The following is a 14,843-nucleotide window of genomic DNA, read 5'->3' as shown; positions in this document are numbered from 1 at the left end:
TTTATTATCGTAATTCAAAGAGAGAACAGAGAGACAGGCAAATATAATTCTACAAATGTTAGTTCTCCTCCCAATGTAAATCCTATTTCTAAGGCCAGTTTCCAGCATCTTCCTTCTCTAGACTGTTAAGTCTTATTATGATAGCAACAGAGCTCTTCAGTAATTACGAACAAGACAAATCATTACACGGAGCTGTGATGTGGGAGGGCATACCATATTTTCACAGCCCACAGGTAGAGACTCCTGATGAGAAAGCTAGAGGTCGTTTCTTGCAAATACAGTTTTTAAAATTGTCTTACATATACAAAAAGATTTGTTTATAACAGATATGGGTTACTTCTGAGTTCCATTTATTGAATCATCTCAGCATTAAAATTTATTTCAATTCTCTTAAAAATTAACTCCAATTCATAACATAGAATTAACAAGAGTGGTTCCCTCTCTTAGGTCCATGAAAATTGAAAACAGGACCTGTAAACTGTAACTGTTTTAAGACTATAAAAATCAAATACTTATTCTTGATGAGCTGTATAGGCTAATGAAAATGTCAGGTTGCTTGATTTTCAATAAAATTATTTGAACTTGGCATGCTGAAAGTGGTCAAAACCACTGATTACAATCTGCCATGATTGTAAGTTTCCTGAGGTCTCCTCAGCCATGCTGAACTGTGAGTAAATTAAACCTCTTTTCTTTATAAGTTACCCAGTCTCGGGTATATCGGTATTAGCAGTGTGAGAACGGACTAATACAGCCATATTGGTCAGAATTCTTATCTAATAAAAATAGCAAAAATGAATTATTTTATTCAAAAAATACACTCCTTATGGCAATAATCTTTGTAGTGTAACTTACGTGGGAAAAATTTCTTAAAACATGCTTCGAGGTATATATATTGGCACTTACTTCATCTTTAAATCCCCATGATAAATTCATGCACTAGATAATATTATCTTAATTTGTATGTAGGAGTAAATTTATTTGATCAAAATCAGAGAGGAAGTGCCTGGAAAAATCATAACTAGAACTTAGATTTTTTGATTCCAAGTCCAGTGGTCTTTCTTCTACCAATCCATTTTCTTCAATCTGTGTCAGTTTTCTAATCTCTAATTACTCTAACTTCCCAAAGACTTATTTTCTCTTTCCCAACTCTCAATACTGTTTCTATAACCTAATTCTATATACAGAATATCAAATGTATTAAATTTCAAGTCAAGTTTGTGCTCATAAAATATTACACGACAAAAAATTATCCAAGTTATAATTGCTTAAAAAGAAAATTCTAAACCCTCCCTCAAAACCTAGCCAAACACTTACAATACTCTAGTTGTGAATATTCCTTTCCTTCAACTCCAAATGATAACTTTTATTAATATAAAACAAGGAATGAGAGATAAAAGATATAAAGGTCAGGCTAAATATTATTGACCTAACCATGGATGATAACAAGAGTTAGCTCCTTTCCCTACTTCCACCCCACCTGCTCCACCCCAAACAAAATAGTTAAAGCCAAAACTCAACACTTCCACACTCATACCCAAAGGGGAAAAAATGGGAAAAAAATACTCATGCAATTTTTTTATTGCTGTTGTATATCCCATACCAGATGGCAGCTTAATTTCCTCTAGTCTGAAGTACAAAGACATTTTCTGCACAGTTGAACATGCCTAGAAATATTTCTCAAATTACGTCTTTTGTTAGATGGCATAATTAAGTCTCTAAAAGCAAAAAGCTGGAGGCCCTCAGTGCCTGGTACCATCATGTATTTGCCTCTCTCTTCAGGACAGAAGTTTCTTATGGTAGAGGTCCCAACGAAGCTGATCCTTCGGGAAGCAGACTCTATATGACTGTCTTTCTGCTGAGCTCCCGATGGTTCATGGTTCATTACAGAGATTTTTCCAACAGTACTGCTCTGGCAACTTGGGATTGACAAGGGGATGAGAGTGTCTCAACAGAACCTTCTGCCTCATGCCCAAGTCCTCCAAGATGCCCTACTAAAACCATAGCCACTTCCTAATGTGAGGATCTTAAGCTCTCAAATGAGAAATATTTGTAGTACTTCATTTAATGCCATGAGTCTGAGCTTCAGGCATCCAGGGGTATTCCTCTGGATATAATGTTAGTGTGGGCGAGCTTGGCATACTTGACAATGGGAATGAAAAATGACAGAAATGTTACTTCTGATAAAAGACACAACTCACGACTGTAGAGTACCTGATATTTTGGTGGTGAACTGGTTTGTTGCTGGAGGCCCAAAACCCTTAGCTGTGCTAGCTCGGATGGTAAAGGAGTATGTGGTCCCCGGATACAGTCCAAAAAACAGAAAATGGGTTTCGTTTCCCAGTTTTGAAACTCTTCCACTCTGATTGGATAAATCTATTTCTGGGTCAAAGGAACTGACTGCTTTGTAGGTGATCTGCAAAAGAATGAGAAAGTGATAAAATATCTGGAGCAGATGGACTCAGATTGCATCTTTATCCAATAAACCCTTCTGATGTATGCACTGTCAGACACTTTATGATAAGCTTCTACTCAGACTCTTGAAATCCTGAATCCAGTGAAGGGATGAAGGAACTCCGCCAAAGCTGTTGAGTTATTACTTTTATAGACAGGAGAACTTAAGCCAGTAGATTAGAATATACAGGATGAGTTCGGGGTTAAGCTAATGCTTTGAAGTTGTTTGCTTTCAAAATGTCATTTTGTAAAACTACATTACAATGGGTTTAGAACAAAATAAGAAAATATACAACTAGCTCAAACAGATAAGATACTGACAAGGATAAGGCCTCATCTTTAATCTAGTGGACATAATTTGAGTTAGGATTATTATCTATTGGGAATGAGGGCACTGAAGTGTTTTCATCAATGTGGGCAAGGATATCTGCTCCAATGACTGGAATCCTAGACAGATTCCAGTCATTCCTGATGCTACAAATAGAGTGATCATTATGGGTCATATTAATTTTTCTTTAGAGCAATGTCTTCCAGTAGAACTTTCTGAAATGATGGAAATGTAGCCACTAGCCACATCTGGCTACTGGGCATTTGAAATGTGGTTAGTGAGACTGAGGAACTGATTTTGAATTTAAATTGCCATGTGTGATTAGTAGCTGCCATATGAGACAGTGCAGTTCTAGAAGTTTTCATGATATTAGCTACATAACAGATACTCAAAGCATGTTGGATGAGTCTGAAGTGTTTGAAAATAAATATAACATAGGTGCCTTTAAATCCTACCCTTTCAAATGATATTTTAAAGAATTTCACTATGAGTAGTTCATCAGCTATTCAAGAACATGCACTTTAGTCGTGATCACTAACTTCTACTGGTTGTAATGACATAATTTTAAAATGTGGCATATTCGAAAGTTTTAAATTGCAAAACTGAGCACTTTTCTTGCTTTTAAATAGGTAAACTTACTTGTAATTTATGTGCATGAACACTAACACTGTTATTATACGAAGTGATAATTGACATTCTTTCTTCTTATATTTATACCATGTCATTACAATTAAGAAGACCTCTCTGAAAGAATATTTAGATTGAATCAACTAAGCTTTAGCAAGAAAACTGTTTGCTGTATAGATTAATCACTGCAGTGCATAACACTATTGGAGTCATGCAGAATATCTGTTGTTAACCCTCTAACAGACTTCCTCTACAAGTTTAAGGAAGTCAAGAAGAGACAAAGCCAATCTACCCCCCAGTGGCTGAGCGAAGGACGTCAGCGATGTATCTGCTGTGTGATTACTTGGTCCTCCATTCGGATACCTCCAGGGAACAAGGCAGTTCGGAGGAGACGGAGCTAACGAACTGGGCAATGAATCATGGAGTACTGTGAAATCTCTGCTTTGATCTTAAATCATGATTTAAATATGTCAGAGGAATTGGAACATTTCATGTAATTGTATCTTTCTGAGGAGTGACTGATGTCTTATTCTTTTCCTGATCCCATTGTGATCAGTAAATATTTGGCACTCAGTATCTATTTTCCTAAAACTACTCCTGGGGAGAGCAGGTGTGTGCATGCGTTCATGTAAACACTCAGACAAGTGGGATCTTTGCTCCACCGCAGAGACTATCAAGCAAACGCTTTACTAAGGGACTCGTTCCAGCAGGGCTGATGGGCTTGGACTTGCTGAAAGCCTTGTGGCTGCAAAATAACACTGGGGTTCTTAGCTGGCTTCCAGTCCTAGCCCTTTGAAAATTTGGTAAAAATTAGACACCTTCTCTTTCCTACCTCTAAAATACACATGTATACACTAATTCACGCACTCCTAAAAATTACAGATCCTCTCCCTCACCCCTAACAAATATGTTGGGCATGTATATGTCCACCAAATGTCACAAAGGTGATGGGTTTCCCCATCTCAGACCCATCCACAGAGCCCTGGAGTCTGAATATCAGAATGAGAAAAGCTTCTCAGCAGCAGGGGCACTCTTAACTCTACAACCCCACTGCCTGCCACAGAGCTTATGGTAGACATTCGCCAACCTCAGCAGCTGCTCTAAAGGGCACCAAAATATACCCCCACGCTCAAACTCAAATGTCCATATGGTTTCAGCATTTACTTTTTCACTTGTTCATTCAATCCATGTTTATTAAGTGCCTATTAAGTACTTCAGTACAGCAGGAAACTACAAGAAGGAAGTCTGGAAGGTCCTGTACTTGTACTCTGTCTCTGGCTGAAGGTCCAGGAAACCGTAATGAAGCCGCTGTAAAAAATGCTACTGCTGCAGTATTGGATGTACGTAATTTTATGGGATGTGCCAGGTCAAAAGCAAACTGAGATCTCAACATCATGTGTGAGGGTTAGATTTGGGTGAGATGGAGTAAACTGTTCTTCTATCGGATGATTTCTGATTTGCAAGTAGTGCCTGAAATCTTCCAAAATTATCTTCTCCTTCTCTACTTAAAGCCTCAAATTCTAAACTGAGAGATTCATGGGTAACCAAGATAGAACAACATGCAATCTTTGACTTGCATGTTATAGAAGAGGTGAATAAAATCTTCTAGAGTGTGAGTTGATGGTAATTCCAGCCAGCATAAAACACCATCCTCTAATTGAGGTTTAAGCAATTATTCTGAGAAAACAAAGGAATGAATAATTAAATCTGATTTTATGGGAGGAAAGGACATAGGATACTTCAAGGAAAAGTAAAAAACTTGAATAAAATACTGAAAGATAGGCAGAGCTGCTATAGGAGGAGAGCGATGGGATGGCACAGGCAGAATGAATCTAAGCAAAAGCAGGGTGTGCAATGGCTCAGAGGGCTCTTGGAGAAAAGACAATTTCATATACATGGCTCATTGAGTTCCAGAAGAAAAACAGTAGGAGATGGCGTTATAAATATAGATTTGGGTTGGATCAGAAGCCCTTGAGTATTGAAAACAAACTTCTTAACATGGCCCCTAAATTCTCATTCCCTCTACATAACCACCTGTCTCAGCTGATGGTGACTAACAACCCAGTTATCCAGGCTCAGGATATTAAGGTGTCTTCAACTCTAGACTCCTGAATGTCCCAATCAGCTGGCAAATCTAGACCATATTTATATACTTAATATTTAATACTTGATTAAGTGCCCAACGAAAACTGCACTTGATACTCTAGTCACACACTCAAACATTGAGTCCCTAAGTTTGGAACACATTTCATTCTTTCTATAGTTGGTTGCTGATGGGGCAGTTACTTCAATAGAAAAGGAACAGTACCTTTTCTACTTTTGTCTTTTTCCAATATCTTAGATATACTAAAGCTTTTAAAAAAATCCATGTGTTAGTCTCATGACCAGGAGTCTGGTATTTACTCACTAGAGATATGTAAAGTTAGTAGGGTACAATGAAAATACTTGGACAAATATCCCTGTACATTGGGGAGTATTACTAATAAACTTCTAGAAATAGGTTTGGCATGCTATATTTAAATTTTGATAGATTCTCCCTAATTGCCTACAAAAAAAAGACTGCAAAATGTATGTTCCCATCAACAGACTATGCATGTACACATTTCTCCACATCCCTGATTAACACTTGATATTACAGAAATTTAAACTTCTGTAGCACTTGTAATACTCCATTTCTTAATCATTAGTAAGGTTGGGTAGGTACTTTAACATATACTTACATGCTGGGTGAATTTTTTTTTAAAGTGTCTTTGTCCATTTTATTTCCTAATAGAGTGTTTTGTTTTTTTCTTATTACTACGTAGCAGGTCTCTGTATATTATAGTCACCAGCCTGTTGACTGCTGTAAGTGCTGAAAATAATCTCTCCAAGTCTTCTCTTTGTACTGAGACCTCCTTCATGGTATCTTTCATCATTCAGAAGTTTACATTTTATATAACCAAATCTGTCAATCTTTATTTTTAATGACTGCTGAGTTTTATATCAAGCTTAGAAAAATATAGAACAAAAATGTCTTCCTACCTTTTTCTTAGAAGGTTCTTCTAAACTTTTGTGTTTAGATCATGAATCTGGTGTTTATTTTTGTATGATGTGAGGTGGGAGTCTCATATGGCATTTTATTCTTGTAATAAAATGCTGAGTTTGATAACATTTATTAAACTGCATCCATTTTATATTCATTCATGAATTTGCACTACAGTTTCTACCTTGTAAAATTTTAGAAGGACATGTATCTAGCTGTTAATAGTAGTTACATTTGAAAAGTAAAATTTGGAAGCAAGGGTATTTTATTTTGAATACTTCTGCACTTAAAAGTATTCTTTCAGAGGGCAGTATTAAATTGACAACTGGACAAAATAAGAGATTTTGATAGCTATTGAGTAAAGGTGTAATGATCAGACCCAGGTTGTAGGAAGATGACTGACAAAATTAAATGACTGAGGTGGAGGGTAACGTATGAGAAGGACTTGAGCCAGAACGAAGACAAGGAGGTCAGAGAGGCAAGGCTAGCGCTGGAAGGCTGAGAATGGAGTTAGAGGAGTGTAAAGGAGAAAGCAAGGAAGAAAACCAGAAGAATGATGTAAGGCTGTGAACTGCCATAACTCCTGGAAAAAACAATGCTGTCAGCCGTTTTTGATCATTAATGCTTTTGTGTATCTTTCATAATAAGCAAAGAGAGAACAGAGAATAACCTAAACCTACAGCATATTCATTTCCAGCACTGATATGGTCTGGATGTTTGTCCCCTTCAAATTTCATGTTGAAATGAGATTCCCAATGTTGGAGGTGTTTGGGTCATGGGGCAGAACCTTCATGAATGGCTTTGAGCCACCCCCTTGGTGATGAGTGAATTCTTGCTCCGAGTTCACAGGAGAGTGTGGCACCCCCCACTTTGCTCTCTCTTGCTCCTGCTCTGGCCATGTGACGCGCCTGCTGCCCTTCACCCTCTGCCACATTCGTAAGGTTCCTGAGACCCTCGCCCGGAGCAGATGCAAGTGCCATGCTTGTACAGTCCGCAGAAGCATGAGCCAATTAAACCTCTTTTCTTTATAAGTTACCAAGCCTCTGGCATTTCTTTATAGCCAAGCAAGAACGGCCTAATACAAACATCAACAATATTCCATCTGTACTTTCTTCTTTCCTTCAAAAGTTATCCTGTGTGCTGCCTTCCTTAAAGAAACACCTGTGTCATTGGTTACTAAACTTTTTTCCAACCATGGCAATTTATCTCACCTTCTGGTTTTTACCAGTGTTCAAATGTGACTCCATGACAGAAAACAATGTTGCCATGGTCGCTGCTTCTTTTGGGGCAAGTGTTTGATTTCCTTAGCATGATTTTGTCTCAGAAGTCTGTGATTCTCCAGAGAGGGACTGAGTCTGGTTCAACATGTATCTTCAGCTCTGGGAGGAAGCTGTATGTGCCTGTTGTAAACTCTGGCATAGGCTGGGTGAATCGTAGCTCACAGGTGCATTTCAGCTCAAGAAGAGCTCCTCCTGAGACTCCACCTAAGACCTACCTTGAGGGAGCTGGGGACTCCCTTCCTTCCTACTTGTAGAAAACATAGGAAAGGGAGAAAGATTCGTTGGCCAGAAAGCTTGTATTTAATCACTTCGGCCTGGATCATGTATTTCCCCTTTGGTCCCTACAAAACTGAACCAATCTGTTCTACTTACACATATCTGAGTTTTAAAACCCTGATTTATGACACATTCATGCATCCCCATTGTAGTAGTATTTAGATCAGTGTTCAACTGGGTTGTCCTGGCTGCAGAATCAGAGAGACTAATGGGTTTTCCCTTTGAATTATTATTCCCATTGTTTTCATGTTAAAGTGACTTACAACACAGAGATATATCTCTTGTGGGATAAAAAAAAGACTCTATTAAATATTTTCTGTCTGTCTAGATAGCAATATGTGGCTTTTAGGACAGGTGAACTTATGGCTTGGAAATTAAAGTTGATTTCAAAGACTGCATGTTTCCTATTTTAAAATCCTGTTACTAGGTAAGAATCCCCAAAACTGAGACCTAAAAATGGCAATGGGGCCAAAAATAAAAACTAAAAGATTCTCATTACTGAGAAAAAATAATATGAACTTGTTTGATTTGTTTATAACACTTAGCTCTATAAAAGCTGAGCCATGAATTTTCATAAATTCAATTCTTTTATAATGAAGCAGCCAATGAACAGCATCAATAACAGTACAAAAATCAACTTTTTTCCTTTATCTTTCTTCACTTAGCTTTGAATTAATTTTTGTGTGTGTTTCAATACCAATTTTCAAAAATTATAAGGAAACATAAATGTGAGGCTAGTTGGGTCAGGGAAGGGGTTTACTGGTGATCACTGTCTGACAGCTCATCTTTACAGGCTTTTGTCAGTAGTTCTGAAAGGTATTCAAGCAGAGGTTCCATATGAGAATTTGCCACGATTTTTAGAAACTTTACAACATATAATTTTGTTGAATTTGCATTCAAATAAATGCTAGCTTAAAAAAACACACCTGCTTGTTTCTATGACAATAGGCATAGTGAAATGATGCTTGCACAGATGTGATGATGAATGCCACCCTGTTATTGCCGTTACTTTTTTCCTTGAACAATTCATCAAATTCTTCCCTGCTATCTATCATTCAACCATTTGATATGCCTCAGTAGACAAAACTATGTCACAGAAGTCGAAAGGATGTTTTGGTAATACTAAGAAACCAAAAGATATTATTCTATTGTTAGCCCTGAGACAATATTTATTGACTTTGCTAACTGGATAATCAGTGTCCTTCTGTAATTCAGTAGTAAAATATTTAATAGCTAAGCAAGAATAGAATTCTGTGTTTGTCTTATAATCAATGCATGTTTCAAAATACTTATTGTTTTTAATGAAGATAATTTTTAAATGTAATGCTGTCTCTTAACATATAATAACATATAATCTGGAAAGGTCCAACTCATTGTAAAGCTAAATCCTCAAATTATATATAATTCAAAAACTTATTTTTACAATTTTCTTCTATATAACAACCATTATAACTACTGAAAGCATTAAACTTCTTAAAATATATTATGTAAGTATGCATTTTTAAATACTAGTTAGCCTACATTGTCATGAGTATTTCTAATTAAAAATTACTAACAAACATATATACTACCTCATATAAAGTGATTACACCATATGTTTGAGTTGGTTCTCTCCACTGAAGAAATATCTTCTCTTCAAAGGTACTTCCTTGTATGGATTCAGTGGGAACAGCACCTGGGACTAAAGGAGGGTGGGAGGAAATAAATGTTTAAGTAATAAACAATTAAAAAGTAGATCTTTCTAGACTTGGTAGCTTTTAACCTTCTATTGAGAGAAAAGATTTTAATAGTCTGCACATATACTAAATTTTTCTTTAAAAATCTGGAACCTTAAACCATTTTAGCTACACTGTCTTGATTAAAAGAATAACTTTATCATTTTTTTCTTAAAAGTATTAATCAATTAGACAGAGCTTAGTCCCATCTATTAAATAAACGTTTTTACTCTTCCAAAAGAAATGAGGAAGGATTTGAAGTGATGAGAATTCTCACATACTCCTTGTGGGAGTGTAAACTGGTAGAGCCACCTTGGAAAATTGTTAATAGTATTTAGTAAAGCTGAAGATGCACAGAACATATGACCCAATGGTCCCACATGCAGGTATATTCCCTAGTAAAATTCTTGCATATATGCACCAGGAGACATATACAAAAATGTTCACAAAGCAGTGATTTTTGTAATAATAATAAATGAGAAACAAGTCAAATGGTTTAGTAAGTTATGTTATAAAGTACTGAAAAGATTGAAAGTAAATAACAGTTATATATCACATAGATTCAAGTTATAACCATAACACTGAATGATAAAACCATGCTAAAAATATATATGAGCTACTGTACTAATATATCTATTAAAATACATACAAAGCAGAAGTTGATATAGATGAAATAACAATATAGTCTTTAAACATTATTCTATTTGTTAATACTACACATGGTTTGGGGGAAGTTTGATGCCATTTTTCAAAACTTAAAATACATAACATCTTCTTATAAGTTTGCAAAAAAATCTAACAAAAATGCAGATGTTATTTGCCAATTTTCTATAAATATGCAATATCATTATAAAATATTATTTATCCCATCATTTTAAATGTAGTTTTTTAGTATGCTTCATGTTATATACAATTTGGTGTACTAGTATGCCTATCTTATACACAAAATAGCTATCCTGTTTATAAATATGCACATATTTTGGGCACATGATCACATTTTTTGGTGATGAAGTGAATTACCAATAAGCAGTTGGAGAGAACTCACCCGTCCTGATTTCAAAACTGACTGCAAAGCTACAGTAATCAAGACAGTGTGGTGTTGGCATAGGAGATTTCTATATATATATATATATATATAGAATCGAACTGAGAATCCCAGTACTCAAGAAGCCCTTACATTTGCAGTACATTGATTTTCAGTAAGAGTACCGGGAAAATTCAATGAGGATAGATTAATCTTTTCAACCAATGCTACTGGCACAACTGGATATCCACATGCACAGGAATGAAGTTGGATTTCTATCTCACACCATATATAACAATTAAATCTGAATAGTTTAAAGACTTAACTGTAAGAACTAAAACTATAAAACTCTTAAAGCATACATATAAATAAATCTTCATGACCTTGGATGAGGCAACAATTTCTTAGGCATGACACCAAAAGCAAAAGCAATGAAAGAAAATCTAGATGAAATGTACATTATCACAATGAAAACCTTTTGGGCATCAAAGGACACTATTAAGACAAGACACAGAATGGGAGAAGGCTTCTGCATATCATATATATAAGAGATTTGTATCTAGAATATAAAAGGAACTATATTAAAACCCAATAATAAGATAACAAATAGTACAATTAGAAATGGGCAAAGGACCTGAATAAACAGTTCTCCAAAAAAGACAAACAAATAGCCAATAAGCATAGGAAAAGATACTCAGTATCATTAGCTAGCAAGCACTGTAAATCAAAACCATAATGAGATATCACCTCACACCCACTAGCATTACTATAACGAAAAGACATGATAACAAGTGCTGGCAAGAAGGAAGAGTAATCGGAAACCCGATACCCTGCTGGAGGGAAGGTAAAGTCATGCCGCTACTTTGAAAACACTCTGGCAGTGCCTCAATTGGTTAAACACCAGTAGATTTACAACATAACCCAACAATTTCACTCCTAGGTATGTACTCAGGAAAAGTAAAAAAAAATGTTAATTCAAAAACTTGTTCATGAATATACACAGCAGCATTATTCATAATAGCCAAAAAGTGAAAACAATCCAAATATTTATCAAATGGTGAATGGACAAACATATCTCAAAAAACTTTTTTAAAAGGAGTTGGAAAAAATGTTTTAGATTGTGAAAGGATATGAGTAATTTTTTAATGATTGCTAAGACCACCACAGATTGGAATGCCTGCCTAGGATTTCAAAAGGACTCATAGATAGTACACCTATTTTTTTTGAGATGAGAGGCTACTTATATGTAAATGTAGAACATTTACAGTTATTCCAATTAAAGTCAAGTGTTGTTTGGCAGAAAAAAAAAATGCTGATTCATATGGGAGGCCTGGGTTCTGACTTAAGACTAACAAATGATTAAATTGTGCAATATGGACAAATCATTGAACCTCTTTAGGTCACATTTGCCTCATTCCTAAAATGAAGTTGGATTAAGTTGATTTTTTGTTTTTTGGAAATAGGGTCTTGCTCTGTCATCTGGGCTGGAGTGCAGTGGGGCTAGCATTGCACACTGCAGCCTCAGCCTCCCAGGTTTAAGTCATCTCTCACCTCAACCTTCTGAGTAGCTGGGACCATAAGTATGCACCAAGATGCTGGCTAATTTATTTTTAATTTTTATAGTGACAGGGTCTATGTTTCCCAGGCTGGTCTCAAACTCTTGGGCTCAAGTGATCCCCTCCTGCCTTGGCCTCCCAAAGTACTGGGATTATAGGCATGAGTTACTATACCCAGCCAAGTTAATTTTAACATTCAAACTCTAAATAGCACATAAATATGAAAATAATTGTTAGTCCTATGTTGAAGAAATTTATATACGACTACATTGAAGCAACAAAAAACATTAGAAATGACAACACTGGTGAGTTCTAAGAACACTGGAATTCCAAGCTCTGAGACTAAAATGTTCATCATAATTAGAAGTTGAACTAAAACAGGCCATGCCTGAGAAAACTCGACTAAGTCTCTTCCTCTTAACCTTCAAAGTGTTTACGATGATGACATCATCAGTTTTCTCACAGCATCAAGATAACTCAGATGAGTGACTGACTCTATTTTGTGATGATATTTCTTTTTCTTTTTAAGTGAAAGCAAGTTTATTAAGAAAGCAAAAGAACAAAAGAATGGCTACTCCATAGGCGGAGCAGCCAATGATATTTCTTATTTGAAAATATGTGTTAATCCATGTGCAGATGTAAAGAAGGTGAAGAGTTAGCAAAAACAAATATTTGTTTCATTCAATTCGTATAAAAGAAAATACTAACAGTAATATGACATAGGAGGTATTCAAAATCATGTTAGGAAGAGGGTATCTCAGAAGGATGGACTTATTAGAATGTACTGGTGGTGACCCTGTGGTAGATGGCAGTAGAATAGTTGACAGGAAACCCTAATGGGGATTCAGATAATCACTTTAAGGTCAGAGACAATGTAAATTAAAACAATATGAATAAATAATTAATATACTACTAATTAAGTTAGGGAAGACAGTACCTCATAGTAACTTAGGTCTAGTACCTATTTTTAGAAGTTCTGGGAATTCAGGATCTGGGATATAAAGCCATAATACCTAAGTTTGTACAACTTATCCCTGGGCTGTATAGGATTATACTAACATTAACGAAAGGTAAATTTTTTCCCACACAATTTCTGATGAAACAAACTATATTTCAATAAAAGTATTATACTACAATAAAACTCACAGTGTTCAATGAATTATAACCTTTGTTGATGGACAAAGTGACTCCTCAATTCTTTTCTCTTCAAACTGGATATTGTTTGACAATTATTCTATTTCTTTCTTCTCTCTGCCTTTTCTGAAGTATTTTTTTTTGGAGGGGTTACAAAATACAATTTGAAATTAAAGTTTTTTCTAATTAATGAAATGCTAGTGTGCTAGGAAAACAATAGATTTTTATTTGGAAGTAATGCATGCTCCAGCTTCAGGGACTAGCAAGATAATTTAAACAAACAAAGTAATTCTGTCCTCATGTTTTGATGGAATTTAACAGAATTCCTAGCTCATGACAGTTCTCAATTTGAAACCCACAGTGTTCAATAGGTTCATGCTTTAGCAATATATATCTGGAAGTGACTGCATTTTATTTCTCTCATTGATGTAACCATTATTGTTTATTAAAACATGAATTAAATGCTTATCAACAATACTTTATTATTTCATTTAAAGATATAAGGTATTTTGGGGTGTTTATTACTTACTCAATATCACGCCTATTGCTATAGAAGAAAAACAGACAGTACTTCTTGTCAAGTAGTTTACAATAAAAAGAAAAAATACATATAAATAACATAATGAGGGAGCAAAGAAGAATCATGAGTGGCTATGAATCATTACAATACTAAGAAAGGCCCCTTTCTGACAGCTACAACCAGCTCTCCATGTAAATTTCTTCTATCCCTAATGTATCTAAGAATTGTTATTATTCTCACCTCTCAGATCAGGAAATTGAGGGTCAGAGATTTAAGGATCTTATGAAGTACAAATAAGGTCAGAAGGATGTGAGTAACACGGACTGAAGAGCTGGAGACAGCTATGTGAAGGACCTGAAATGTGAGGAGAGCTTCAGCGGGTAGCAGAGTAGGCGAGCCTGAGAAGTGGCCAGGAGAGGCCCCGACTGGCCAAGGAGAACAATCAGGCAACAATGGGAAGCCCAGGATGCACAGAGCAGGCACAGGGACCAGCATTCAGGGATGGCTTTGCAGAACAAGCTGCTGTGAAGGAGAAGTTATTACTCCTAGAATATGAGCCAAGAATAAGAAGACCTTGACAGCCAAGGCACTGGAATGAAGATTAAGTGGAAGAGCCACTCAAGACTCTTGTAGAGAGAGAGCCAAGATGAAAATATATTTTTAAGATCAGTTAGTGAGTGAGTGGGGGGGGGGGCATTAGAATAGAAAAAGGCTGGAACCACAAAGAAAAGGTAGAAACAATTATAGAAATTTCAGCATAAAATAATAAGGATTTGAATACAGGCAATGGAAATTGACAGAAAAGAACAATCTAAAACTTTGGAAGTAGAAACAACAGATGTCAGGACCAGAGGCAACAGAGAAATGTAGGGCAGGAAGGAGCCAGCCATAACTTGATGACAATGTGGAC

The 14,843-nt window shown here is 35.9% G+C and overlaps 1 protein-coding gene across 18 annotated transcripts in view; it reads right to left on the bottom strand.

The window, feature by feature from the left end:
- PTPRM (protein tyrosine phosphatase receptor type M) overlaps positions 1 to 14,843 on the bottom strand; it is an 834,094-nt gene that overhangs the window by 320,606 nt on the left and 498,645 nt on the right. For all 18 annotated transcript variants that reach the window (XM_055238011.2, XM_055238031.2, XM_055238021.2 and 15 more), the window contains 2 exons: positions 9,556 to 9,665; positions 2,212 to 2,413 (listed from right to left, as the gene is read on the bottom strand). In XM_055238011.2, coding sequence (XP_055093986.1) covers positions 2,212 to 2,413; positions 9,556 to 9,665 — 312 coding nt within the window. The remainder of the gene's footprint in view (positions 1 to 2,211; positions 2,414 to 9,555; positions 9,666 to 14,843) is intronic.

This window comes from Symphalangus syndactylus, chromosome 1 (genome assembly GCF_028878055.3).
Source record: "Symphalangus syndactylus isolate Jambi chromosome 1, NHGRI_mSymSyn1-v2.1_pri, whole genome shotgun sequence".
Taxonomy (NCBI): Eukaryota; Metazoa; Chordata; class Mammalia; order Primates; family Hylobatidae; genus Symphalangus; species Symphalangus syndactylus.
The sequence above is the reverse complement of the archived record's forward strand: the minus strand, read 5'-3'. Positions and strand labels throughout refer to the sequence as shown.